This window comes from Engystomops pustulosus, chromosome 7 (assembly GCF_040894005.1).
Source record: "Engystomops pustulosus chromosome 7, aEngPut4.maternal, whole genome shotgun sequence".
Classification (NCBI taxonomy): Eukaryota; Metazoa; Chordata; class Amphibia; order Anura; family Leptodactylidae; genus Engystomops; species Engystomops pustulosus.
Genome location: NC_092417.1, coordinates 10007792 through 10033956, shown reverse-complemented (window position 1 = coordinate 10033956; position 26165 = coordinate 10007792). Strand labels below are relative to the sequence as shown.

The window sequence follows — 26165 nt, the reverse complement described above, 5'->3', positions numbered from 1 at the left end:
TGGAGGTAGATTCCTCCGGCTGCCTCTGCCCTAATCTGTAATTTATTAATCCTGGAGCCTAACCTAACTTGTTAACAACTTTATTTTAGTAATTTGTAGGCAGAGGCATGCAGGAGCGATCTACCTTCAGTTACTTCCTTTATAGTAACTGTACTTGTGTACTATTTTGCTTTTAATCTTTAAGAGGACAGTATATGCAAGTATATGCATTATAAGTGTTCAGTATGAATACCAAAATGTACCAAAACAAAACTACCGAAACTATTGACTGACGTGGACATACAGATTCTTTTACAGGAAGAGTTTAGAGATAGATGTCAAACCCGGGACCTACCGGTAGAGGGTTCAGTGTTGGAGTTCCTGCTTCTTGTCTTCACCTTCATGACTCTGTACTCCTGAAAAGTTGGTCTGCAAAGACAATATACAGAATTAATTCCTGAGTCTTATCTGTAGAGGAAGGATTTGAATCTTTCAGTCAGATGTTTTTGGTGCATCTGCTGATGTTTGTATCCTACAACATTGTTCAAATCTGTCATTTCTTACTAGGTAACACTCTGGTGGAGCAAATCCAACTGGATGAAGATGGCCACCAACTTTTCCCAGAATTAAAAGGCAAGTGTGAAGCATATAAACTTTTTACATTGAAGACAAGTCTCTGTTTACCTACTGGATGGTGTCCTTACGGAAGTATACCATGGTTATCAGAGTGCATGTAGAAAACCTCTGCAGGGGATTTATCAATCACTGGTGCCTGATGTTATCTACACCCTGAAGCTCATGCAGGGCTCCTTCACATTGACGTTGGTGCTCAGTTGTGCATCTGTTGTGTTTTGTCTCCACTGTGTCTCCTTTTTTCTTTGTTTTTTTTTTATCCGTGATGCATCAGTTTTGTCTCTGTGTCCGAAAAAAAACTAAAGATGTGGCTTTGAGAACATCACTTCTGGTTTTTCAGCCTCATCAGTTAAAAAAAACCTGATGTTTCATCTGGTTTTTCTTGCGGACCCATAGACTTCTATTGCCTTCCATAATCTGCATCCGCGGTCAACAGACCAGCGAAAATACAAGCCAATGTGAAAACACCCATAGAGAACAACGGCTTTGAGAGTAACATGCGGAAATCACTGAACCACAGACGTGAAAAACAACGCCAATGTGAAAGAGCCCTTAGTATATTGGGCACACATCTAGAATTGAGTTATAACTTGCACCAGGATCTGAAGTTCTGGCGAGGGTTCTGCCATTTTTATCTCTTCACTTTGTACTTCTTTTCTACTTTGCATCTCTATTTTTAAGGAGTCTGTTCTGGCTTTTTATCTGTTTGGGGAGTGTAGTGCAGACTTAATTTCTGGTTGCACAGAAGCTACTGAATTATGGAATTTTTGGTGTTTCCATTCAGCACAGATATTGAGTATATGGAAAAAACCATGCAGTATATATATGAGAGGATCACACCACAACCCTAATATCTAAATGCATTGTCTTTATTTTTTTAATGTTTTTTCATATTTTATTTTCTATAGACATCCAGAACTGTCACAAAAAACATTTAAATGAAAAAACTGACAAACTGATAGAGAACAAACCTCCAAAATGTAACCAGGAGGAGGAAAGTTTTTCATTCAATAAACGTTATGTGAACCTCATCATTGTCTCCACTCATCACTTTTGGGAACGCTCTGAGAATGAGCTCAAAGAGACCGGGGCAAAACATGAGGAATATTTGAAGAAAAGACTAAATGTTTCACAACACATTTCCCCCAACAAGATGTTCTGCTGGTGCCACCGGTCCAGACTGGTACCACGTATGGTGATGGTGGTTGGAGTGCCCGGGGTAGGGAAGACCACGCTGATGCAGAAGATTGTCTATGACTGGGTGAAGGGGGATCTCTATCAAAGATTCTCTTTTGTCTTCTTCTTCAAATTCCGGGAACTGAACAGATGGGATACGGTTAGTCTGGAGACCCTGATCCTTCATCATTACCCATATCTGTGGCCGCAGCTCGAGAACATCCTACAAGATCCAGAGAAACTTCTCTTTATATTTGATGGATTAGATGAAAGCAATCAGACAATGGATTTCACATCCCGTCACTTGTGCTCTGACCCTAAACAGCCGGAACGTTGTGGTCACATTGTGGTCAGTTTGGTGAGAAAGTCTCTTCTTAATGGTTGTTCTGTTCTGATGACCAGTCGCCCGACCAGACTGGCATCAATGGATTGTAGGGTTTTCCAGCGAATGGTAGAAATCAGTGGATTCTTCACAGAAGAAAGAAAGATTTACTTTGAGAATTTCTTCCGTGACCCTGAACTGGCAGAAAAGGCTTTTACCTATGTGAGGCAGAATGACACATTGTACACGTTCTGTTACCTCCCGTCCTACTGCTGGATCATCTGTACAGTATTATCCAGGAGCTTCCAGACCACAAGTAGTGACCAGCAGGTCTCATTATTACCCAGAACCGTGACCCAGCTCTTTGCCATATTTGTCGCCAACATCCTGTCCAATCACAGCCTGGAGAAAAGTGGCGCCCAGAAGCTCCTGCAGTCCATCGGATGGATGGCAGAACATGGGGTCATGAATCACACGATTATATTTGATGATCGAGATCTGGAATCGTTCTATGTCACCAAGTCCAAGCTCTTATCAAGTTTCCTGATGGAATCGGAGGAACCTGTGTCCTATTCCTTCTTACATCTCACTGTCCAGGAATTCTTCTCTGCCTTTGTGCATTATGCCAATTATTCTCCTGAGAAGTTACAGGAATCTTTAAAAAGAACTAAATACTATCCCGATGAACGTGGTGAGATATTCCTGCGCTTCCTGTGTGGTCTATCAGATGCCACCACCAGGTCACTACTAACCGGATACCTGGACACACAAGCAGCTCAGGCCTCCAGAGAAGTCATCATGTGGCTGAAGAACTTCATTTTAGAAGAACATAAGTGGGAAGAAAGTAAAGACAAAAAACAACATATTCTTAAGACCTTCTTCTATCTGTTTGAATCTCGGAATAAGGTTCTGGTGCAGGAATCATTACAATTATACACAGTATTTGACTTTTCTGGTGTTCACATGTCGGCTCTAGACTGCACAGTGTTGGCATTCATCATGAAAACCTACAGCAATATAGAAGAACTTAATTTATCTGAATGTTCGTTAGACACTGAAGGATTAGAAAGACTTTCACAAGTATTACATAATCTTCAGTATCTAAGGTAAAATATTGATTAGATTTTATATTTATTTTGCATTCATGTTCTCTGAAGAACATGTAATAAAAATATGTAAACACTAAAAATATGTAAATATACCCGTCGTTACAGTGTGACCAATCCCCTCATCTACTAACAGGCGATTCTATTAGAGATGAGCGAGCACTAAAATGCTCAGGTTCTCGTTATTCGAGTCAAACTTTTCCCGATGCTCGAGTGCTCGTTTCGAATAACGAGCCCCATTGAAGTCAATGGGAGACTCGAGCATTTTTCAAGGGGACCAAGGCTCTGCACAGGGAAGCTTGGCCAAACACCTGGAAACCTCAGAAAATGATGGAAACATCACGGAAATGGACAGGAAACAGCAGGGGCAGCATGCATGGATGCCTCTGAGGCTGCTTAATCGCACCATTATGCCAAAATTATGGGCAACAGCATGGCCATGACAGAGTGACAGAATGAAGCTAGATAGCATCTAAAACATCCAATAATTGACCCTGACACTATAGGGGACGGCATGCAGAGGCAGCGGCAGCAGCGGCAGGCTAGAGAGTGGCATGGCGACATTAGGGTTCAGAAAGCAAACTGAAATGCGGATTGCTGAATTTCCCGGTACTAATGTGAACAAAAAAAACGTATTAGATTATGCCACAAGTGACGTGCAGTACGCTTTACCAGCAGAGAGAATGTGGATTGGGATTTCTGGAGACTAGCTTGCTAAACAGTAGAAGGCAGACTAAGCTAGATGAAATTGCATTTGCACCACTGACAGCACACAACAGGATTTTGTGCTGTGACTTTCACTTTTGAAAAAAAAAAAAAAAATCGTCAGACTCTGTTTAATTCAATCAAACCCCCATTAAATTGTCCCACTTTGGTGTTTGAGGTGGATATGTGTGTCACTAAGAGCCAAAAATAACGTTTGCAAGTCTCCCTGCAAATTCAACACAATATGGTACTAGCTGCACTACTAATGGCAGCAAGCCCAGCCACAAGCAAACCAAAAAAAATAAAATATAACTCTATTGTAGCCCTAACAAGGGCTGTTGGGTTCTTGTAGAATCACTCCTGCCTAACACTATTCTAATAGAACAGCCTAACGCTTTCCCTGACCAGCAGCAGCTCTCTCCCTAGCGGCATCCAGACACAGAATGATCCGAGCAGCGCAGGCAGGGGCTAGTCTATCCCAGGGTCACCTGATCTGGCCAGCCAACCACTGCTATCGACGTGTAAGGGTACCACGTCATGCTGGGTGGAGTGCAGAGTCTCCTGGCTTGTGATTGGCTCTGTTTCTGGCCGCCAAAAATCAAAACGCCATTTTCTTGAGCTGGCGAAATATGTTCGCTCATCTCTAGATTCTATCAAATATAACATTCAACCTTCCTCTTCTCCGAGATCATGTTCTATATCTTTCCCTCATTACGTAATAATGAACACTAAAGGGGGATTCCAAATATAACAGCAGTATATGAAAAGAAAAATATTATCTTGTCATATTTTGAGTGATCCTGGAGACAGAAATCAATATATTCTTTTCTATCTAGCCAAAACATTAAAGGGGTTTTACCACGAACAAAAGTTAGTCCCTATCCATAGTTTAATTATTTTTACTGCAGCAAAGTCTAGTACACTGGACATTTTCTACCCAAATTCTCAATGTATAGATTTTTTACTAATATTCTGGATTTGTTACCCACATCTTACCTTCTTATTCTTACAGTCTGTCCTATAATAATCTCCCAGACACGTCCTGCATCCAGTTGGCCTTTATAATAAGGAATAATCCTGAACTGAAGAAACTTGACCTGTCTGGTAACCGTCTGTTTGGTCCTCACTTCAGTGACTTGGTGGAAGCTCTGTCCAGTCCAGATTGTAGGATAGAGACATTACAGTAAGTAAAAGAAATTTGTAATTGTTACAGGGCAATTGTAAGGGCCTCTGTCCCCAAAAGCAATTGCAGAGTGTAGTGGTTGATAGTGTGAGGGATTGTACAGTGACACTCCCAATTTCACTTGTCTCAGGTTTCTTCAGTTGGAAAGTAAGAACTGTCCTTATGGAGACTTTGCCAATTAAGAGCACCTTGCAGGCATGTGGAGACTTATAGCCATTGATGCTCCACTAGGGGATTCTGTGAAATATGCAAATGTCTTTTCCAGGATGGAATAACAAAGTATAGCCTATTAGCAGTAGCTTGTTACAAGCCCCATTAACATCAAGCTTGACTTTTGGGAAGCCTAATGACATGATGCAGGATAAGAAGAGATGCAACTAGATGGAAACAGTGTTGTCTACTATTTTGAAATAAATATGCCATGTAACGATAGAGAAAGAGGGGAAGGCCCCACAAACCCTCTCACCTATGTAACAAGCATCACACACCCTATTGGTTCAGGACTACTGGTCGACAATCCCAACACTGAATAAGTGCAGTAGGGATGACCAGACATAGAAGGACAGATAACAAATAACAAACATACAATTGAAGTCGGACAAAACCGGATCAAATTAAAGATGGGGGTGAAGCACAGAATTGAATAGCAAGTAAATGATCAAAATAACGTAGCAGAGGTCAGATACACAGTATAGCAAAAGCAATAGCAAGGGAAAAGGACAACAAGTGTCAGGAGACTAGTAAAGCCAGCAAGGTATAATGGCACTGGGCAGTAAAATAAAGGAGTTCATGGACGCCACCTCCAGCAGCTGACTGGATCGGCCGTCCATTCTTCAAGTCACATGTGAACACACAACTGAATTCTAAATGACAGCACCCAGCTTTCCAAGGCAAAGCATACTGGATGAATTTCTGGAGAGAAAAAATATCACGGGTTATGGGGATAAAACATTTATTTAATTCTTAAAGGTTGGACTTGATGGACTTGCATCTCCTTCCAGCCTTATATACTATGATACTATGATACTCTACTAAGCATTTGTTAATCAAGGCTTCCAGCAAACAGTCTAGGGTACGGCTAAAACTCTGCACTGCAGCAAATATTAGCGGGTTCTTACATATTAGTTTAGCTTTTATTCCGCAGCATGTCATTGGCCTTCCAGAAAGTCATACTTGATGTTCAGGGAGCTGTCTAACAGGGTAGTTAAGGGGCAATGTTTACCTGGTCCATCCTGGATAATGTGTTTTAATATTTCTCAGTCTTCTTGATCACAATGGAGTAGATTTATCTGGGCTTGTATAATACTTTTGGTATACAAGCCCTGAAATAGGTGCAATTCCTGCCCGTGTGTCACCTTACACTAAGTGGGCATGGAGGGGTGTGAAGAGAAGTGTGCCCAGAGGCTAAGTGTGACTTTGCACCAGCAATAGCCTGCATATAGCAGGCCAGGCACAGGCTATAGCACGATGCTTGCCAGGCCGTCTGGTGTAGAATTGCCCTGCAGTGCAGCTATCAGAGCCTCTTGACAAATTTGGCATGGGGGAGGGGTAAGGGCATATATCCTACAAGGGCACAACTAGTGCCAGCATATCATACCCAATATGTTTATTCCAGGGAGATGGTTCCCAGGTTATGTGAGGAAGATTTAAGATTTATAGAACAACCCCTCCAACCCCTCCAGGCAGATAGATTTGCCATCTAAATAACTTGCTGAATAACATTTCCCATTTGTCTACTTTACATTTTCATCATTTTTGAAATGTCTGGATAATTTATTTTGATGTCACGCGGCTTACAAATCGAATAGAGATTTTCTGGATTTTCTGCACCCTTCAAACTATCAGAAAAAGATTTTGGGAAGATTGTTAACCCCTTGAGATCTTAATAGTAATTACATGAAAATGGAGGCGAAATTTAGAATGGTCAAATTGTGTCGGTTATACGTTCATTTAGCCCTAAAATTCACACATTTCCAAAAGATAAAAATACAAAACTCACCATAAAATTTGTTCTGCTATTTCTCCCGAGTGCAGAGACCCCCCACGTGGTCGTTACTTCTCCCGAGTGCAGAGACCCCCCACATGTGGACGTTACTTCTCCCGAGTACAGAGACCCCCCACATGTGGCCATTACTTGTTTTATGGGCGCACAGCAAGGCTCAGGAAGGAAGGAGCGCCCTGCAGCTGCCAGGATTTTACTTTCCTCATTGACCCCTTTTGTAGGCTATAAAATTTTCGCTTTTTCATTATTGGGGCCATGTGACGGCATTTTTTTTTTTTTGGGACAAGATGTTTTTTCCAGTGTTACCATTTTGGGGTTGGTATCTCCTATTGTTGAAAATTTAGGAACTTCTTTTTGAGGGCAGGAGTAGAAAAGCATCAATTCTCTACTGGATTTTTGACTTTTTTTTTTTTTCATGTTCAACGTATAGCCTAATAATCATGTTATCTTTATTCTATGAGTCGATACGATTACGGGGACACCAGACACGAATATATTTTCTTACGTTTTACTAAATATGTCAAATAAAACCCTAATGTGGGGGAAATCTATCATTTTTGTATTGCTGTCTTCCAAGTGGCATAACATTGTTACTTTTTTGGCTACGGAGCTGGTTGATGGCTTGTTTTTTGCGGGACATGTTGTACTTTGCACCAGTATTATTCTGGAGTACATATGTTTTTTGATCACTTTTTATAGCATTTTTTGTGGGATTGAATAGGTAAAAATCATAATTTTTGGAGGGTTTATAACAGTTTTTTTTTTACGGTGTTCATCGTGCGGGTTCAATAATGATTTACTTTTATGCTACGGATTGTTACAGACGCGTTGATACTAGATATGTGGGGTTTGTGTTATGATTTACACTTTTTTTTAGCGTTATATGTCTCTTTATATGTTTTGGGGCTTTTGGGCATTTTTAGTGATTTATTACTTTATTTTTTTATTGAATATATATATTTTTTTTTACTTTTTCACTTTTTTTACCATGGGACATGAACAAGCAATACTGATGTATTGCAGGGTATTAGCAGTGTCAGCCTATGCACATGCATAGGCTGGCACTGTGCCTGTAAGATGACGTCACAGAGGGCAGTTCCTGCAGGTAACACTGGGGTCCAGATCGGACCCCAGTGATGCCATAGCAATGATCGGTGCTCCCCCCCAAAACGATTCGGGAGGGCCGGTCGTGGGGGAAAGACCCCCCAGATGCATGTTACATTGGGGTGCCGGCTATCAGTCACAGCCGGCACCCCGTGTTTCCCGATGCCGGTTCGGCTCAGATCTTGAGCTGAACCGGCATCGGCTCAGCGTCCGATATATCGGACGCTGCGCGCTAAGTCACTGAGCTCAGCACCCGATATATCGGACGCTGAGCGTTAAGGGGTTAAATATATGCATTTACTTCTACACATTTTGTATTGGCTATGCTAGACCTACTTAAAACCACCAAGGCCCATAGTCGAACCCAGACTGGAGCTACTCTCCAGACTATTAAATCTGTTGTTCGTGCTTCCAGAATGATAATAAGCGGAGTAAGGGCAGGGCTATTCACGTACAGAGAGGTGTCTGTATCAGGTGCCTGTTAGAGTACTACAGAGGAATTAGAGTATTGCATTAAGAGTTATTGAACACTGTCCCACATGAATTCAGCTTCATACTCATTGAAATAAATTTTTTTGTTACAAATGTTGGCCCTGCCGGGCGTAGAATTGCGGTATAGCCTGCACCGCGACCTGGCACCGCCCCCACTCTGCCCAACTGGCGTAGAGGGGGTGATAGTTACTTTTCATTATTGTCGGTTTTGCTACTATCTTTCTGCCAGGTCTCATTATTTACATAGTGTCTGATGCTTTACCCATTGGCTTGTCAGTACATTTTATATCTCAGCCGTTCTTTTTACAGTGTGAATATGTTTACAATATTATAATCACCCTGGGATGGTGAGGGTCACATTTGACCTTAATAGGAGGTGTTTTGTTGCTCTGTATACCCATTCAAAGCAACTTGTGTTTTTGGAGGTACTTCGCTACGTTTTAATTGTTTTCATTATTGCCCGTGTGGTGTGTGTTTTTTCTCTTTAAATCAGTGGTTCTCAACCTGTGGGTCGTGACCGCAGCAGGGGTCGAACGACCAAAACACAGGGGTTGCCTAAAGCCTTCGGAGCCACGATTTTATTGTGTTTTTACTGCAAATCGCATGGTTTGGGGTCACCGCAACATGAGTAATTGTATTGCGGGGTCACAGCATTACAAAGGTTGAGGACCGCTGCTTTAAATAAACTTCCTTATTCTTTGTTTGCCATATAACACATAGCGTTTTCTCCTGTGTTTTGATGGGAGACTACTGGACATTTTATTAAAGAGGAGAGACTACTGGACATTTCATTACTGAGAGGAGACTACTGGACATTTCATTACTAAGAGGAGACTACTGGACATTTCATTACTGAGAGGAGACTACTGGACATTTCATTACTAAGAGGAGACTACTGGACATTTCATTACTGAGAGGAGACTACTGGACATTTCATTACTGAGAGGAGACTACTGGACATTTCAATACTGAGAGGAGACTACTGGACATTCCATTAATGAGGGGAGACTACTGGACATTTCATTACTGAGAGGAGACTACTGGACATTTCATTACTGAGAGGAGACTACTGAACATTTCATTACTGAGAGGAGACTACTGGACATTCCATTAATGAGGGGAGACTACTGGACATTTCATTAATGAGAGGAGACTACTGGACATTTCATTAATGAGAGGAGACTACTGGACATTCCATTACTGAGAGGAGACTACTGGACATTCCATTACTGAGAGGAGACTACTGGACATTTCATTAATGAGGGGAGACTACTGGACATTTCATTAATGCGGGAAGACTACTAGACATTTCATTAATGAGGAGAGACTACTGAACATTTCATTACTGAGAGGAGACTACTGGACATTTTATTAATGATGGGAGACTACTGAACATTTCATTACTGAGAGGAGAGTACTGAACATTTTATTAATGAGGGGAGACTACTGGACATTTTATTAATGAGGGGAGACTACTGGCTATTTTATTAATGAGAGGAGACTACTGGAAATTATATAATTGAGGGAAGACTACAGGCCATCTTTTTTTTAGAGAGTAACTAGTGTAATTCCCCCCTAGATTTATACTCGAGTTAATGAGTTTTTCCAGTTTTCTGTGTTACAATTAGGCACTTCAGCTTATACTAGGGTCCAGGGGCATAACTAGGAAATGCTAGGCCTCATAGCAGGCTACTGAATGGGGCCCCCCGTCCCACTTAATATACATATTTGAATACTCACATATGTGAGTGACAATCACACATTAAAACACTCACGTGCTTCCATATAGCACAAATAAGCACACATATACATTCAACATTAATACATGCATACACTATATACGCAGATCATATACACATCACAGATACAGTATATATAAATAACATATTTGTTAGTATACAGATTATACTGTACAATTGTAGAATGTGTAGCATAATATGTATATAATGGTACACATCCTCCACTTGTTAGATGACAGGGCCCCCTACACCGCGGGCCCCATAGCAGCTGCTATGGCTGCCATTGTAGTTCTGCCCCTGCTTGGGTCGGCTTATACTTGAGTATATACGCTATTTAAGTGGTGGATTTTACAGCTGCGGACATTTCTCTCTAAACTCATAATTAACAAATTTTACACATTTTAGAATCATCCCCCACCTCTCAACTTCTGATTCTTGCAGGCTGTCCAATAATACACTACCAGAGACGTCCTGCATCCAGTTGTCTTTTATAATAATGACTAGTCCATCCTTGAAGATACTAGATTTGTCTAATAACCATCTGTCTGGACCTCACCTCAAAAACTTGATGGCAGCTTTGTCCAGTCCGGTCTGTAAAATAGAGGAATTACGGTGAGTACAAGAGACACAATTGTTATATATTGTTATCTGTACATTATATCCTGTTGGTCATGTGGCTATATATTGATGTACGCTGTATATCAGGTAATTTATAAAAGCCCCCACACTGTCTCTAGATCTTTTCTAGCTTGGAGAATAAAGTTTGCATGTTATTTATATTGCAAGTAAATAAAAAATGTTACAAAGGAACCCAAATTACAGTTTTCCCAAATTCACAAGAAATAAGGGATGATTCAAAATTATTAATAAATCTCAACAAGCTCTCCTACAGCTATGAGGTTATGGCTTTAAAAGGATGAGGGTGAAAAATAAAAATGGTCACTACAAGGTTAAAAGCACTATGTTGCCCCCCAAATTTTAAAAACTTGCTAACATATAGAAAAAAAAATCAAATTATTTTTTGCATGGGATTAAGCATTCAGACCCTTTGATTTGTTGTTAGAGACTTTTCAGGGTTAATCTCACCTATGATTATAATTTTTTACATTTTAAAATGTTTTAAATAATTTTGTAAAGTTTTTTCAATTTATGTTTATTACCGTTTTAGGTCTCCCAGGGTGTTTGAACCTTAGGGGGTCTGATGGCCTATGCAATATATTGTGACTATACCGAGGCAGGCTATAGAGAGTGTTAATTGGCTCCCATAGGCTATAATGGCAACCACTAAGTGACCCTTGATGAAGTCAGGGGGGTTCTGATTGACAGCAATATGGTGGCGTTCATGTAAAGCCACTGTTTAGGTGAAATGGTAAGCCTTGGCTACAGCACATAACAAGTTAAGGATTGTGATTGTTGCAACCGATGTAGCAGCAGGTGTTTGCTGTATAATGCTGCCTTATATTGAGAGGGCTCCTTCTCTATACAGCCATAACATCTTGAGGGTGTATAGATACTATGGGCAGGCTCCAAATAGTTAAATTCAGTTCAGGTAAACCTTGTGGACCAAGGGACTTAGTAATTTGTTCTCCAAATGTATAATTTACAAACTATACAGATTGAATTAGTAGATTTATCTACTAATGTTCTATGAATGTATGATACACATTTCATTTTATTCTTACAGTTTGGATTTTAATAATTTATCAGACACAAGCCACATTGAGTTGGCATCTGGAATAAGAAATAACCAGTCTCTGAGAAAACTTGACCTGTCTGGCAACCATCTGTCTGGTCCTCACTTCAGTGAGTTATTGGAAGCTCTGTCCAGTCAGACCAGCAGGATAATGGAATTAAAGTGAGTATAAGAGTTGGTTATGTGTACAGGAGGAGACATTACTGTGAGTATAAGAGATGTGTACAGGAGGAGACATTACAGTGAATATAAGAGATGTGTGCAGAAGGAGACATTACAATCAGTAAAAGACATGTGTACAGGAGGAGAAGACATTACAGTGAGTATAAGAGATGTGTACAGCAGGAGACATTACAGTCAGTAAGAGATGTGTACAGGAGGAGACATTACTGTGAGTATAAGAAATATGTACAGGAGGAGACATTACTGTGAGTATAAGATGTGTACAGGAGGAGACATTACAGTACATAGCACAAAAACACAGTTGTTCGTGGTGCAGTTTGCCCCTTAAGGAGCTACTCACGGTATAAGACCGGTCCACACAGTCTTTGAAAAAGTCCACAGAAATAGAGAAAATAATTTCACTATGACCGGAGCTCCAAAAATTCTTCTTCTCCCTCTTATTCTATCTTAAAACATTGATGAACAGCACCAATCTTCAGTTTCTCCTGCTTAAAGTATGTCACCATTCAGACTAGCACCATCGCACTCTCATTCTCCTCCTTTAATTATATTGTAGCTGGAAGAAAATATGCAGGCAGATGGTGTGGTACGTTCCAATAAAGTTAAAATTTATTTCAGTTCATCATACTCACAAAAATCTATAAAAAATGTGCATATCACAAATTCACATAACGGGACGCTAGCTTTCCTATCCGCCCGACCCAGGGTTTTGCCGGCAAGGCTTCTTCCGAGAGAAACCAGATGTGCACTCTGGGGCATTTTGTATCTACTAGGACATCTGTCTAATATTAATTATTTCCTGTGTTGGTGTTTTATTTTTGGTAATTTATTTTCACCTCCAGATGCTCCCATGGCCATCCCCATTTCCTCTTCCTCTAACCTACCATATTTCCTGGACTATAAGACGCACTTTTTAGCAAGAAAAAATCTTGCTAAAAAGTGGCTGCGTCTTATAGTCCGGAGGTCAGGAGGATCCAGCACTGCCAGACCCTCCTGACCGCTGTAATGGAGATCGGGTGATGCCCTGATGTAGAGCAGCACCCGATCTCCCAGAGAGGAGAGGCTCCGTACTACTCTCACCTCTCCCCGATTTCCTACAAGTCCAGGACATGCGGTGATGTCAGAATCATGTGACTGATCACATGCTTCTTACATCACCACAGGTCTCATACTGCCATGCTGCACTGGGACAGGGTAAGAAGGGAAATGGGGGAAGTATGTGTGTGTATGTATATGTGTGTGTGGTTGTGGGTGAGTGTGTATCACAAGCCGGGAGGTGGGAGGTAGACCCACCTTCTATAAGTTATGGACCTATGGTTTGTACATTGTCAGACTTGGTAAATCCATCTTCCCTGGTAGCCTGCCCGAATTCTCTTTGCGGAGTTTCCCAACCTGAATAATTCTAACTATTTTATAGGAAGGTTATTTCATTTTTTTTAACCTGTGTACTTTCATAACTGTTTATGTATGTAGTGTGTGTATATTTTGTAAAACCTCTTTTTTCCTTATCTGACAACTGCATATTTTATGATTGCACTGCACACATGTGTATTACATTTTAAAACTTAATAAGCCTCTGCTTGTAATCTCAAAAAAAAAAATTTCTGAAGATATTTACATTACCAAGTTTACCAAGTACAGTATATTTACTTATTGTATATTCTGTGTGATTTAACATTTTGAGTTGTCTGCGTAAATGTGGTGCCTACGGCCTTCTTAGTATAAGCGAATTGTGGGTGCTGGCAGCTTGTGAGTGCTGAGAGTACTAGGGAGTAGATTAAGCATAAATATGCCATCTTGGATAGTTGGGCAGAATTTATGTTATGAATCGGGAGGTTACCTATTGTAAGTGTACTCTGTGACTGGATTCGAGAGGGGAGGTTCATCACACTTTCCATTAACCTATTTTCTTCTAACTTGTTTTTGGCAAGTCTTTTTTTAAGTGTTCACCATGCCAGTCCAATAATAGTTGAGCTTAATGGTAAAAATAGCATATGTAGAATGGAATAACATATGTGTGAGCCAAACAGTTAGATCCTGCCTCTGGAAGAAGGAACTAGCAGGTAATGACATTGGGCAGTTCTGGATCCTGACTGGACCCCAGGTTAGCCATAGCAATAATTGTATCCCTATAAAAGTGTCCTGTGGGGTCCAATCATGCGGGGAATTCATGGAACACCCCCTCAAGAATGACCAAAAAGTTACAAGCTGTTGTGAATGGCACAGGCTTTACTTTTATGTCGATGCCATAAACACATCATAATATTAAATTTTGGGGAATTCAATTTTACAAACCATGTAGAGAAAGTGTTAATTAACTGTTTCGATGACTTAAGAAATGTTATTTTAATATTAAAAATATATTATTATATTTTACATATCTTACTTCCAGGCATTTAGTCAGGTATATCATTAATTGTCACGGGTGACCCCGCGATCCATGTTGCGGATGAATTCGTGCTCTGCTGCCGCTGCCCCGTTCCCCTCGGGTCAGTACTTACCTGTCCTGGCTCCTGTTGGCTCCTTCGCGGTCCTGTCCAGGCTGCAGGCCTGTCTCCTGTGTAGGCCGCGCGCTCCCGCTGCTGGGGCGCGCGCGCACCTACACTCTAAGAATTTGAAGGGCCAGCGTCCTCCTTATTGGCGCTGGCATTCCCTGCTCGGCTATATAGCCTGGCGACTCCCAGCATCCCCTGCTGGATCTTCAGCTCATTCTTCTGTGGAGAAAGCCTTCCTGAGCGTTTCCAGACGCCTCTGAGTTCCTGCTTTTCGTGGTGTTCCCTTGTTCCGTGGTGTCCTGTGGCGGTCCTGGTGTCCTGTCAGCCATACGTGGTCCTGCCTGCCATCCGTGGTCCCCGTGTCCCTACCTTGGCTGCCGCCGCGGGACTAATAGCACCCGCGGAGCGACCTGGTGACTCCTTGCCGCAGCAAGACCATCCCGCTTTGCGGCGGGCTCTGGAGAAGACCAGGAGTTCACTTAGACTCCGCTCCCGGATTCTTACCAGCTACTGGCAGACCTTCCCAGCACTATTGCCCAGCAATCCCAAGAGATTGCTGCGCAAAAAGAACTCCTGGACAAACTCACTGCCACTTTACAGATGATTGCCTCCCAGCAGCAGGCTCCCGCGACTCCTCCCGTTGCTTCAGTCACCCCATGTTTTTTGGCAAAAAAAAAATTTTACTGGACAAATTTGATGGCGACCCCAAATTATGCAGGAGATTCATTTTCCAGTGCTTGCAGCACGTTGAACTGTTGTCCTCCCAGTACCCCACCGAACGCTCTAAGGTGGCGTTCATCTACTGTCTGCTCTCTGGAGAGGCCCCTCCTGCCTGGTCCCAGTGTCCCCGCAGCTTCCCAGAGCTGCTCCCGTGACTCCGCAGCTTACCAGAGCTGCTCCAGCGGCACCCAAGCCTCCGCAGCTTCCCAGAGCTGCTCCAGCGGCACCCAAGTCTCCGCAGCTTGCCAGTGCTGCTCCAGTGGCGCCCCAGACTCCGCAGCTTGCCAGTGCTGCTCTAGTGGCGCCCCACAATGCAGCTTCCCACGGGTGCTCCGGCCTCCCCTGAGGCTGCTCCAGAGTCTCCACCTGCCTCCCCTGAGCCCGCTCCGGTGTGCCAAGAGACGACCCAGCCTGCGGCTTCCCAGGTCTTCTCGGTGCCTGCTCTCCCCCTAAGGTGTCTTATCACCAAGAAGAATTGGAGGAGGCAAAGACGGAAGAACAGCAGGCTGGAGAAGTAGAGAAGAGGGGCCCTAAGGGGGGGGGGGTACTGTCACGGGTAACCCGCATCCTCGCTCTGCTGCTGCTGCCCCGTGCCCCTCGGGTCAGTACTTACCTGTCCCGACTCCTGTTGGCTCCTTCGCGGTCCCGTCCAGGCTGCAGGTCTGTCTCCTGTGTAGGCCGCACGCTCCAGCTGCTAAGGCGCGCGAGCCTACTCTCTAAGAATTTAAAGGGCCAGCATCCTCCTTATTGGCGCTGGCATTCCCTGCTCGACTATATAGCCTGATGACTCCCAGCATCCCCTGCCGGATCTTCAGCTCATTCTTCTGAGGAGAAAGCCTTCCTGAGCGTTTCCAGATGCCTGAGTTCCTGTGTTTTGTGGTGTTCCCTTGTTTTGTAGCGTCCTGTGGCGGTCCTGGTGTCCTGTGGCGGTCCTGCCTGCCATCAGTGGTCCTGGCTGCCATCCGTGGTCCCCGTGTCCCTACATTGGTTGCCGCTGCGGGCCTAGTCGCACCCGCGTGACTCCCCGCCGCAGCAAGACCATCCCGCTTTGCGGCGGGCTCTGGCGTAGACCAGGAGTTCACTTAGACTCCGCTCCCGGGTTGCAGCTAAGGTTGTTATTCCCCGCGGTGGTCCAGGGAGTCCACTGTCTATTCCCCTGAGACTGTGGCATTAATGATAATATTACATATTTCTATGAAACCTAAAGTTTAGCAATATTACTTGTGGGATTTTCTTTTGGTCCCAAAATGTTCCATATAAATAAAACTGTGACAATAGTCTGATGCTGATCACCTGTAGATTCCTTCAGCTTCTTTGAACCACATTCAATTACAGGATACAGGATTTCCATAGGATAAATTATATATTTCTGACTGGTCCAACAACAGTTGGACCCTTGATGATCTGCAGAACAAAGGACTACTTATCCCCTTTAGATGTCCTGTGTTGCCAAAGTGTCCTGTGAGCCAAACCAAAAGTCCTATAGAAGACAATGGAAAAGAGACCAAGTTTTCCTGTGGATATAAGATAAATATTTTAAATATTTAAATGTTTAAATGTTTGAATTATCCCTAAAATCTTTTTTACTCAACTTTTGTCACTGGGCTCCTGTCTCTTTGTAATTTTAAGACCTTCACTGACAATCTTACAATCTACTATCTCCAGTTTAAGCATCACCTACATCTCATCCTTCACTTACAGCTTGGCTCACAATGACCTACAACACACATCCTGCATCCAGTTGGCATCTCTAATAGTGAATAACCGGCTCCTGAGGATACTTGACCTGTCTGAAAACCATCTGTCTGGTCCTCACTTCAGTGACTTGATGGAAGCTCTGTCCAGTCCGACCTGCAGGATAAAGGAAATACAGTGAGTATAAGAGATGTGTACAGGAGGAGACATTACAGTGAATATAAGACATGTGTACAGGAGGAGACATTACAGTGAGTATAAGACATGTGTACAGGAGGAAACATTACAGTGAGTATAAGAGATGTATACAGGAGGAGACATTACAGTGAGTATAAGAGATGTGTACAGGAGGAGACATTACAGTGACTATAAGAGATGTGTACAGGAGGAGACATTACAGTGACTATGAGAGATGTACGGGGGAAACATTACAGTGAATATAAAACATGTGTACAAGAGGAGACATTACAGTGAGTATAAGAGATGTGTATAGGAAGAGACCTTAATGTGAATATAAGACGTGTACAGGAGGAGACCTTACAGTGAGTATAACAGATGTGGCCTGGTAGCTTTTTATGCGTTTATGCATATGGCCACGTTTCCACAGACCTGTGTATAAGCAGACTGACCAGGTTGAAAATTATATAGCAGGTGCTATTCCTGCCTGTGTTCCGGGCAGTCATGGGCCACTCCCATGGGACTAGGGACTTAGCTCTGCATACAGAAAGGTAAACTTTCATCTAACTTCACTTTTTTTTTAGGAAAAAAGATAGAAAATGGCTCCCCATGATAGGTTCCCTTTAAATACCATGCACCAAGACCAAGGCAGTTTGCCTTACTTTTGATATATCTGAGCCTATGTGAAAAGACAGCCTATGGCACAGTTCACATCTCATCATCAAGTTTTTCCTAGCCACTATCTAGATGCAAGTTATATAATACACCTTTTCAGTGTGTTTGAATACATCTGATTTTGGTTCACAACAACTGAAGATCTAATGGATATGTGAACTGGACATAAGTTTGTTGCTGTAAACTTAAAAGTTGTAGGGGCATGAATACTTTTACAACTCACCGTATAGAAGCTGCATGACAAGACAGGAGGTTTCATGTAAATAATGGGTCATACAAGGGCCATCCCTGACCATATGTAGACAGGTTTGGAGCATTTCTTGGTGATTTGCACATTTGCAGCAGTCTCGGATGGTTCCTGGACTACCTTTCTTTCTCTAATGATAACTTGCTCCTGTTTTCTAGCCTGTACTAACAACCATTTATAATTTTACTATAAGTATAAGAAGCAGAGAACACCCCCGAATATGTACATCTTATTAAAAAGATAATAAATAAATACATATATATTATGCTGTTATACAGATAAACTCATACTTTAATATACAGAGTACGAATGAAACCCTATAAAAGGGAAATATAGACCATGAATATTGCAAATATACCATTAGTATGAAAAGAGTGTAAAAATGTGATTAAAAAAAAAAAATTATCTACTTTTACATTCTTTTTTTTCACCTGTAATATGAATTTATGTTCAATTTTTACTATTTTTTACACACATTTTTTACATTCTTTCACACTAATGGTATATACTCATGGTCTATATTTCATTTGTACGCTGTATATAATAGTATGAGATTATCTGTAAAACAGCATAAAATATATTTATTGTATGTATTTAATAAGATGTACATTTTGGGGGCATTCTCTGAATTGTTATGCTCATAGTGCAATTATAAATAGTATTAATGCTTAATATAACATGACTGTTTAGGAAAAGAAAGGGGCACAGGCCCTGAAATCACTCACAATTCGCTCCCTAATAGGAAGAGTTACACAGAATAGCAAAATAATGAGCAGATGTAGGCGCTCAGAACTCTGTAGCAAGAACCATCCAGAGAGACACCTACATTTTTTAACTTTTGCAGGACTGGTAGTTGGATTTTCATTTGTTACAATATTGGTTGATATGTCCCATCTTGGTCCTGTAGCTGTACTACATATGTTACAATACAGTTGCTATACAAATGTATGAATAAGATAATAACCTCCAGCATCTGCTGTGATTGGTGTAAAGGTTTTGTACTAAAGTTCTGAGGACTTGTCAACCACATCTCATCTTATTGTTACAGGTTGTCTAGTAATAATCTGACAGAAAAGTCCAGCATCATATTAGCATCAATGATATGGAAAAACCAGTCTCTGAAGAAACTTGACTTGTCTGACAACCATCTGTCTGGTCGTTACTTTGCAAACATAATGAAAGCTCTTGCCAATCCAGGGTGTCAGATAGAGGAATTACAGTGAGTATAAAAGAAGTGTATAGGAGGAGACATTACAGTGAGTATAACAGATGTATACAGGAGGAGACAATGCAGTGATGATAAGAGATATGTACAGGAGGAGACATTACAGTAAGTATAAGAGATGTGCACTGCAGTATACTTTACAGTGAGTATAAGAGATGTGTATAGGAGAAAACATTACAGTGAGTCTAAGAGATGAGTACCGTAGGATACATTACAGTGTGTATAAGAGGTGTACAGGAGGTGACATTACAGGGAGTATAAGAGATGTGCACAGCAGGATACATTACAGTGAGTCTAAGAGTGGTGTACAGGAGAAGACATTACAGTGAGTCTAAGAGATGAGTACAGCAGGAGATATTACAGTGAGTATAAGAGATGTGTACATGAGGAGACATTACAGTGAGTATAAGAGATGTGTACATGAGGAGACATTACAGTGAGTATAAGAGATGTGTACAGGAGGAGACATTACAGGGAGTATAAGAGATGTGTACAGGAGGAGACATTACAGGGAGTATAAGAGATGTGTACAGGAGGAGACATTACAGTAATTATAAGAGATGTGTACAAGGGGAGACATTACAGTGAGTATAAGAGATGTGCACAGGAGGAGACTTTACAGTAAATATAAGTAATGTAAACTGTAGAAGGGGAAAATGGGTTTCATGTTTCAAACCATGGTAGTGCTAGAAGAATCCCCCAAGGTTTCCATGAATGAATCCAGAGTAGGATGTTTTCAAGAAAATGTTCACTATTTAAAAAGTGAAAAAAAGTAAACATACACTTTTTTGGTGTCTCCACAATGACCCCACCCCAAATAAAATAATTTCCATAACCTGTACAAGGAGCACAGTAAAAATAGCCATAAAAACACAAAAAATTAAATTTTTCCTTCCACGCCTAGCTAATAAAAATGACAATCAATAATTTAAATACAGAAAAAGTATAATAAATAAAAATGATTTTAATGTCCAAATGAGAGTTGGTTCGATGCCAGAATTTGGAATTTGATATAAATACTGTGCAGTATCACCATTTTAAAGTTGTTTAGCATATTATCCCCTTCAGGATGAGGCCCTTTGGGAGGCAGACTGTCACAATATGCTTCAATACAGGAGTATTGCAGTACTTCTTTGGGTTCAAGTAGCAGAAATTATACTTTTGACACTTTTCACTTTTTTGCGTACTATGAAAATCTGAATCAAAAGATCGAATAGTTCACAAAATGTATAAATGAAAACATCTCCTACCACAAAATAAATTATACCTTGGTCAGCTCTGCACAACCAAAGAATGAAAAAGTCAGAAGTAAGAATATTCCGATTTATATAAAGGTTTTAAACTATAACCAAACTATGTAAATTTGAAATCTCCTCATACTGACCAAAGAATAAAGAGGATTTCTGAATTGGGTTATAAAGTCCAGATGAAAATGGTCCCACTTGGATTTTATGACAACGCCACCAAATTTGGATTTTTTTTCCAGCTCCCCAGTACATGGCACAGGATATTAAATGGTGTCACTAGAAAATACAATTCGTCATATAACAAGCCCTAATAAAGCTTTGTAAATGGAAATTTTTTAAAAAAAGATATGGCTTGTGGGAGGAGAGGAGTGAAAAAGCGAAAATGCCAAGTCTTGATCTGAAAGTGTTAAACAAACTTTATGTACAACAAATAGAACTCCATTCTAAACACTAATGTCCTGCAAAAAATACAACCCCCCAACATAAAACTAAAAAGTTATTCGACTAGGAAGATGGCAATAAAAAAAATAAAAAATTCTCGGTTATTAAGGCCCAGTGTAAAATGGTTAATAATACTAACTAAATCTGATTTAAATGAAAACAAAAGGCAGTTTTTCAATAATTTATATTACATATTTACATATACAATATATTACATGTGCTCTTGTATTTTTTAAAGCTTTTCAAATAAATCAGAAAAGTTCTGTAATATCCTAACTTAATATATTATTAAAGGAAACAGACCATCTCGGATCTACCTATTAAGGTAGATCTGGTGGCAGGTTCAACTAATGAATGACATGGGTGCCCTTTTTAGGGCTAATCCTTGAGTGGCCTCTAACTTTATAAATCTTTTATCACCTATTATGCAAATATCTGAAAGAGGCTACTGGGGCGTGGAGTAGCCGGAGCTGAAGCTACACGGTCTGGTTACTCCACTCCCCAGTAGCCTCTTTGGATCCTCTTACTACAAGATCTTCAACGCACAGCTCCGGATAGCTGCACGCAATCGTCCCCGCTCTGCATAGACACTCTATGTAGAGCCAGCGGCTGTGCATACTGTGCTCCAAACCCGCATACTGTGCATGCTTAATTTTTCACAAATTATTTGGAGAAACTGCATTGAAAATACATCAAAGTGGAGGTTTTACGCAAAATAGGGATGTAAAAATAATACGTCAAAGTGAGCAGATTTTATATACGACAACACACAAAACCGAAAAGAATGTACACTCCCAAAAATACTAAACCAAAAACTATATCTGGTTGCAAAACTATATAACATACAAAGTAAACCGCTCCTATTCTGTCAAAACCCTTTTTTTCTGAAAAAACAATCTTCCATGTATACAAAAATTAACTTTTTAATTAATGACCACGACCACCTTCGCAACTTTGCAGTAAACAGTGATAAAATGCAAAAACTACATGAAAATTCAAAATTTCCACTAAAATATGTGCAAACGCAGAATACTCCTATATAGAAAATCTACTTTCCTAAAAAAAACAGCAAGATGTGAGGAGTTCATACTTACCCCACATGTGTATATTCACCAAAATATGCAGCAAAGGAAGCATTATATCCACAGGCGCCATACAATTTTTGCAGAAAATTTTCACCGAGCTTCACATATGTATTTTATTGCACTCTCTCTCTCCCTTATACAAAGGTAACTCAAATTAAAATATATATATATATATATATATATATATATATATCCATAAACCAAGCTGACGAGATAATAAAGGTCACTTTAAGATTGGTGTAATATTGTATTACAAGTGCAATTGTGGAACCTTCCGTGGTTCATAGTAAATTGAGCAAGAACGCCATAACCTAGGTATAAGTAATGGAGGGATGGTGTGAAATAAAAACTTTATTCAGAAATGTATGATTTTCATGCTATATATAACTTTTTGGAAAAGTTCTCAGCGTTAATATGTACCTTATATACTCGAGTATAAGCCTAGTTTTTCAGCACAAAAAATAGTGCTGAAAACCCAAACTCGGCTTATACTCGAGTAAAAAATATATATGTTTTACCAGGTTTTTGTGGTAAAATTAGGGGCCTCGGCTTATACTTGGGTCGGCTTATACTCGAGTATATACGGTAACCACATTAGGTGAAGAGTATCGAATGTTCATCCTCTCGTTCAATGTATGTAAAAATAAACAAATACGCAATATATGAGCTCTCAGATTGTTCTGGGTAGGAGAGGGTTAATAATATGAACATTAAAGAGAACCCGTCATGCAAAATAACCCCCCTAAACTAAATATATTGTCATAAACTGCCATTAGAGAGCATTGCCTCTATCCCTTCATTGTCCCTCTACATGCCTGTAAACCTAAGCAATGAGGTCCTAAAGCTGTATGCAAATGACCTGTGAAATGTCCAATGAAGCATTAGCATATTCAAGCTGTCCACTCTATTCATGAGTGGGAGGCACAGCCACACCCCCAGTGCATGACTGACAGCCTGTATAATGATGTGAGGCTGTACAATGATGTGCTTCCTGGTGCTGGTGGCCACGCCCCCTGCAGCCTGTGTGTGCATGTGTGTGTGTATAGGAGAGATACAGCAGCTCCAGGCAGCCATGTTATAGCAGAACATGTCAGATTCATGTGTAGCTGATGTATGTGTCTCTCACCTGTATATTAGGAGGATGCAGCATGTCAGCAGATGCAGCACAGACACCAGCAATGCTTTACTATACATTACACACAGACATGAGCAGGGGGAGGAGAGGGGAGGGGTAACAGGGGTGACATCACTGCCTCTGACCATGTAACCAGCCTCATTTACATGATAAAGAATAGATGATTTTATAATGATTAATGTATGAAATAACTAGATAAAGGCTGGGATGGGATCCTTGTGATCTGCTCCAACAGGTAGAGGTGACAGGACTAGTGGCAGAGACCTGATGACAGGTGTCCTTTAAATGATGTGCTGCCTTATCAAAATTTAGCAACAGATAAGGTCAATATTTTCTTTATCTATGAGCAGCTCCTCAGTGCAACCCTCTATTTTTCCTTAATTCTGCCTGTCGGCTAAGAAGCTGGAGGGGGACACACTTCATAGGGCTATAACTCAAGAGAATTTCCCCTTTCATATGAATATTGGATTGTGTTTTTAGGTTCCAGGGATATTAACTCTTAAAGTGCAGTCAGAAGTGATTTGAATGTATAAAAATTGCACCTAAAATTTTTCATTTTGAATGTGAATTTCTCTGGATCCCTAGCGCCTAGAAACACAATTCTAGGACATTCTAGGTACCAGGGATCCAGAGTTATTACTCATAGAATCCAGGAGGATTTAGGATTTTGAGAAATCACATATGTCCTTGGCCATAGAGGTTTCATCCTGTGAGAAAGTATGAGATACATCTTTGGCAGGGAAATTACTGATCCATCCTCAGGCTGATCAGTCCATAATAACTTACTCATTTTTTTTGTAGCATGAAGGGCAACAATTTGTCGGAGAAGGAAGAGGAAGAAATAAGAACCCTTCGAATATTTAAACCAAAAGTCAACATACATTACTGATCAAGGAGCTGCACATCTAGAACCAATATTCAGTTTACACTTGTTAGGGAGTGGATGCTGAACAAGTTTGTCTGTGTGTACCTTTTTCTTCTTCTCTTCTCCTGCTCAGCAGCAAAACCTTTGTCTATGTCCATTAGTATTTCTAAAAACTGATTCAGCATTCACCAGTCAGCATTACCTGCATGTTACCCGGCTGTGCTGGGGGTATATAGCCTGCATGTTACCCAGCTGTGCTGGGGGTATATAGCCTGCATGTTACCCGGCTGTGTTGGTGCTATATAGCCTGCATGTTACCCGTTGCGCTGGGGGTATATAGCCTGCATGTTACCCGGCTGTGCTGGGGGTATGTAGCCTGCATGTTACCCGGCTGTGCTGGGGGTATATAGCCTGCATGTTACCCGGCTGTGCTGGGGGTATATAGCCTGCATGTTACCCGGCTGTGCGGGGGGTATATTGCCTGCATGTTACCCGGCTGTGCTGGGGGTATATAGCCTGCATGTTACTCGGCTGTGCTGGGGGTATATAGCCTGCATGTTACCCGGCTGTGCGGGGGGTATATTGCCTGCATGTTACCCGGCTGTGCGGGGGGTATATTGCCTGCATGTTACCCGGCTGTGCTGGGGGTATATAGCCTGCATGTTACGCGGCTGTGCTGGGGGTATATAGCCTGCATGTTACCCGGCTGTTCGGGGGGTATATTGCCTGCATGTTACCCGGCTGTGCTGGGGGTATATAGCCTGCATGTTACCCGGCTGTGCTGGGGGTATATAGCCTGCATGTTACCCGGCTGTGCGGGGGGTATATTGCCTGCATGTTACCCGGCTGTGCTGGGGGTATATAGCCTGCATGTTACTCGGCTGTGCTGGGGGTATATAGCCTGCATGTTACCCGGCTGTGCGGGGGGTATATTGCCTGCATGTTACCCGGCTGTGCTGGGGGTATATAGCCTGCATGTTACCCGGCTGTGCTGGGGGTATATAGCCTGCATGTTACCCGGCTGTGCTGGGGGTATATAGCCTGCATGTTACCCGGCTGTGCTGAGGGTATATAGCCTGCATGTTACCCCGGCTGTGTTGGGGGTTCACAAACCTCTCACCAAGCTAAACCAGTTCCCTACACTGTACGCTGTACCAGGTCAAAACAGCGCTGTATACAGCTGGGAATCTGTTCCTTCTGGAATATATAGACTGGTTTGGTTTTAATCCCACATCATGTCATAAGGCTTCTTGTAGGTCATATTTGGCTTCAAGGGAGCTGCCTTACAAGGTGGCAAAAAGAGGCGTGGTTTTCCTAATCCCATCCTGGAAAACTTTGCATATTTTCCCAAATTACCAAAGAAGCAGGCAGTGAAAAAAAACAGCCAAAACAAACAGAGATGAGATAAATGACCCCTATAAGTCTGGGAATAGTTGGGTACTTATGACACCTGTCTGCACATAGAGTGTTGGAGCTGACCATAGGGGAACCTGACCCCTGGATTTTCAGAGTTTTGTTCTGGTCTATGTTTTGATTATTTTTGTTGAAATAAAAATGAGCCTTTTTTTGACCAAAAGCCTAAGTGATGATTTTTGAATGTAGAACCTACATCTCAACAACACTCAATGTGAATGCGGGTGAGAATCTCAGTGCTCTTTACAGGGAACCTTCCCGGTACGTTGCCTGCTATGCACAGCCTGTAAACGTGTGTGTATGTATATAACCACAATGTACAGAATTCCTTTCAGCAGGAAGCGTGCTGACTTCCCTCTAGCTTCACAGACGTGGCGCTGGTCAGCAGGACTTGGAAAGGACCGTCGTTGCGAGGCTCCAGACTCTCT

The 26165-nt window shown here is 41.5% G+C and overlaps 1 protein-coding gene across 1 annotated transcript in view; it reads left to right on the top strand.

Annotated features, from left to right (window-relative positions):
- LOC140069254 (NACHT, LRR and PYD domains-containing protein 12-like) overlaps positions 1–24885 on the top strand; it is a 56088-nt gene extending 31203 nt beyond the window's left edge. The window contains exons 5-12 of the mRNA XM_072114738.1: positions 547–612; positions 1521–3216; positions 4934–5104; positions 10883–11053; positions 12126–12296; positions 17234–17404; positions 19375–19545; positions 24261–24885. Of these exons, the coding sequence (XP_071970839.1) occupies positions 547–612; positions 1521–3216; positions 4934–5104; positions 10883–11053; positions 12126–12296; positions 17234–17404; positions 19375–19545; positions 24261–24348 (2705 nt within the window). The 3' untranslated portion in view covers positions 24349–24885. The remainder of the gene's footprint in view (positions 1–546; positions 613–1520; positions 3217–4933; positions 5105–10882; positions 11054–12125; positions 12297–17233; positions 17405–19374; positions 19546–24260) is intronic.
- Positions 24886–26165: the final 1280 nt, after the last annotated feature.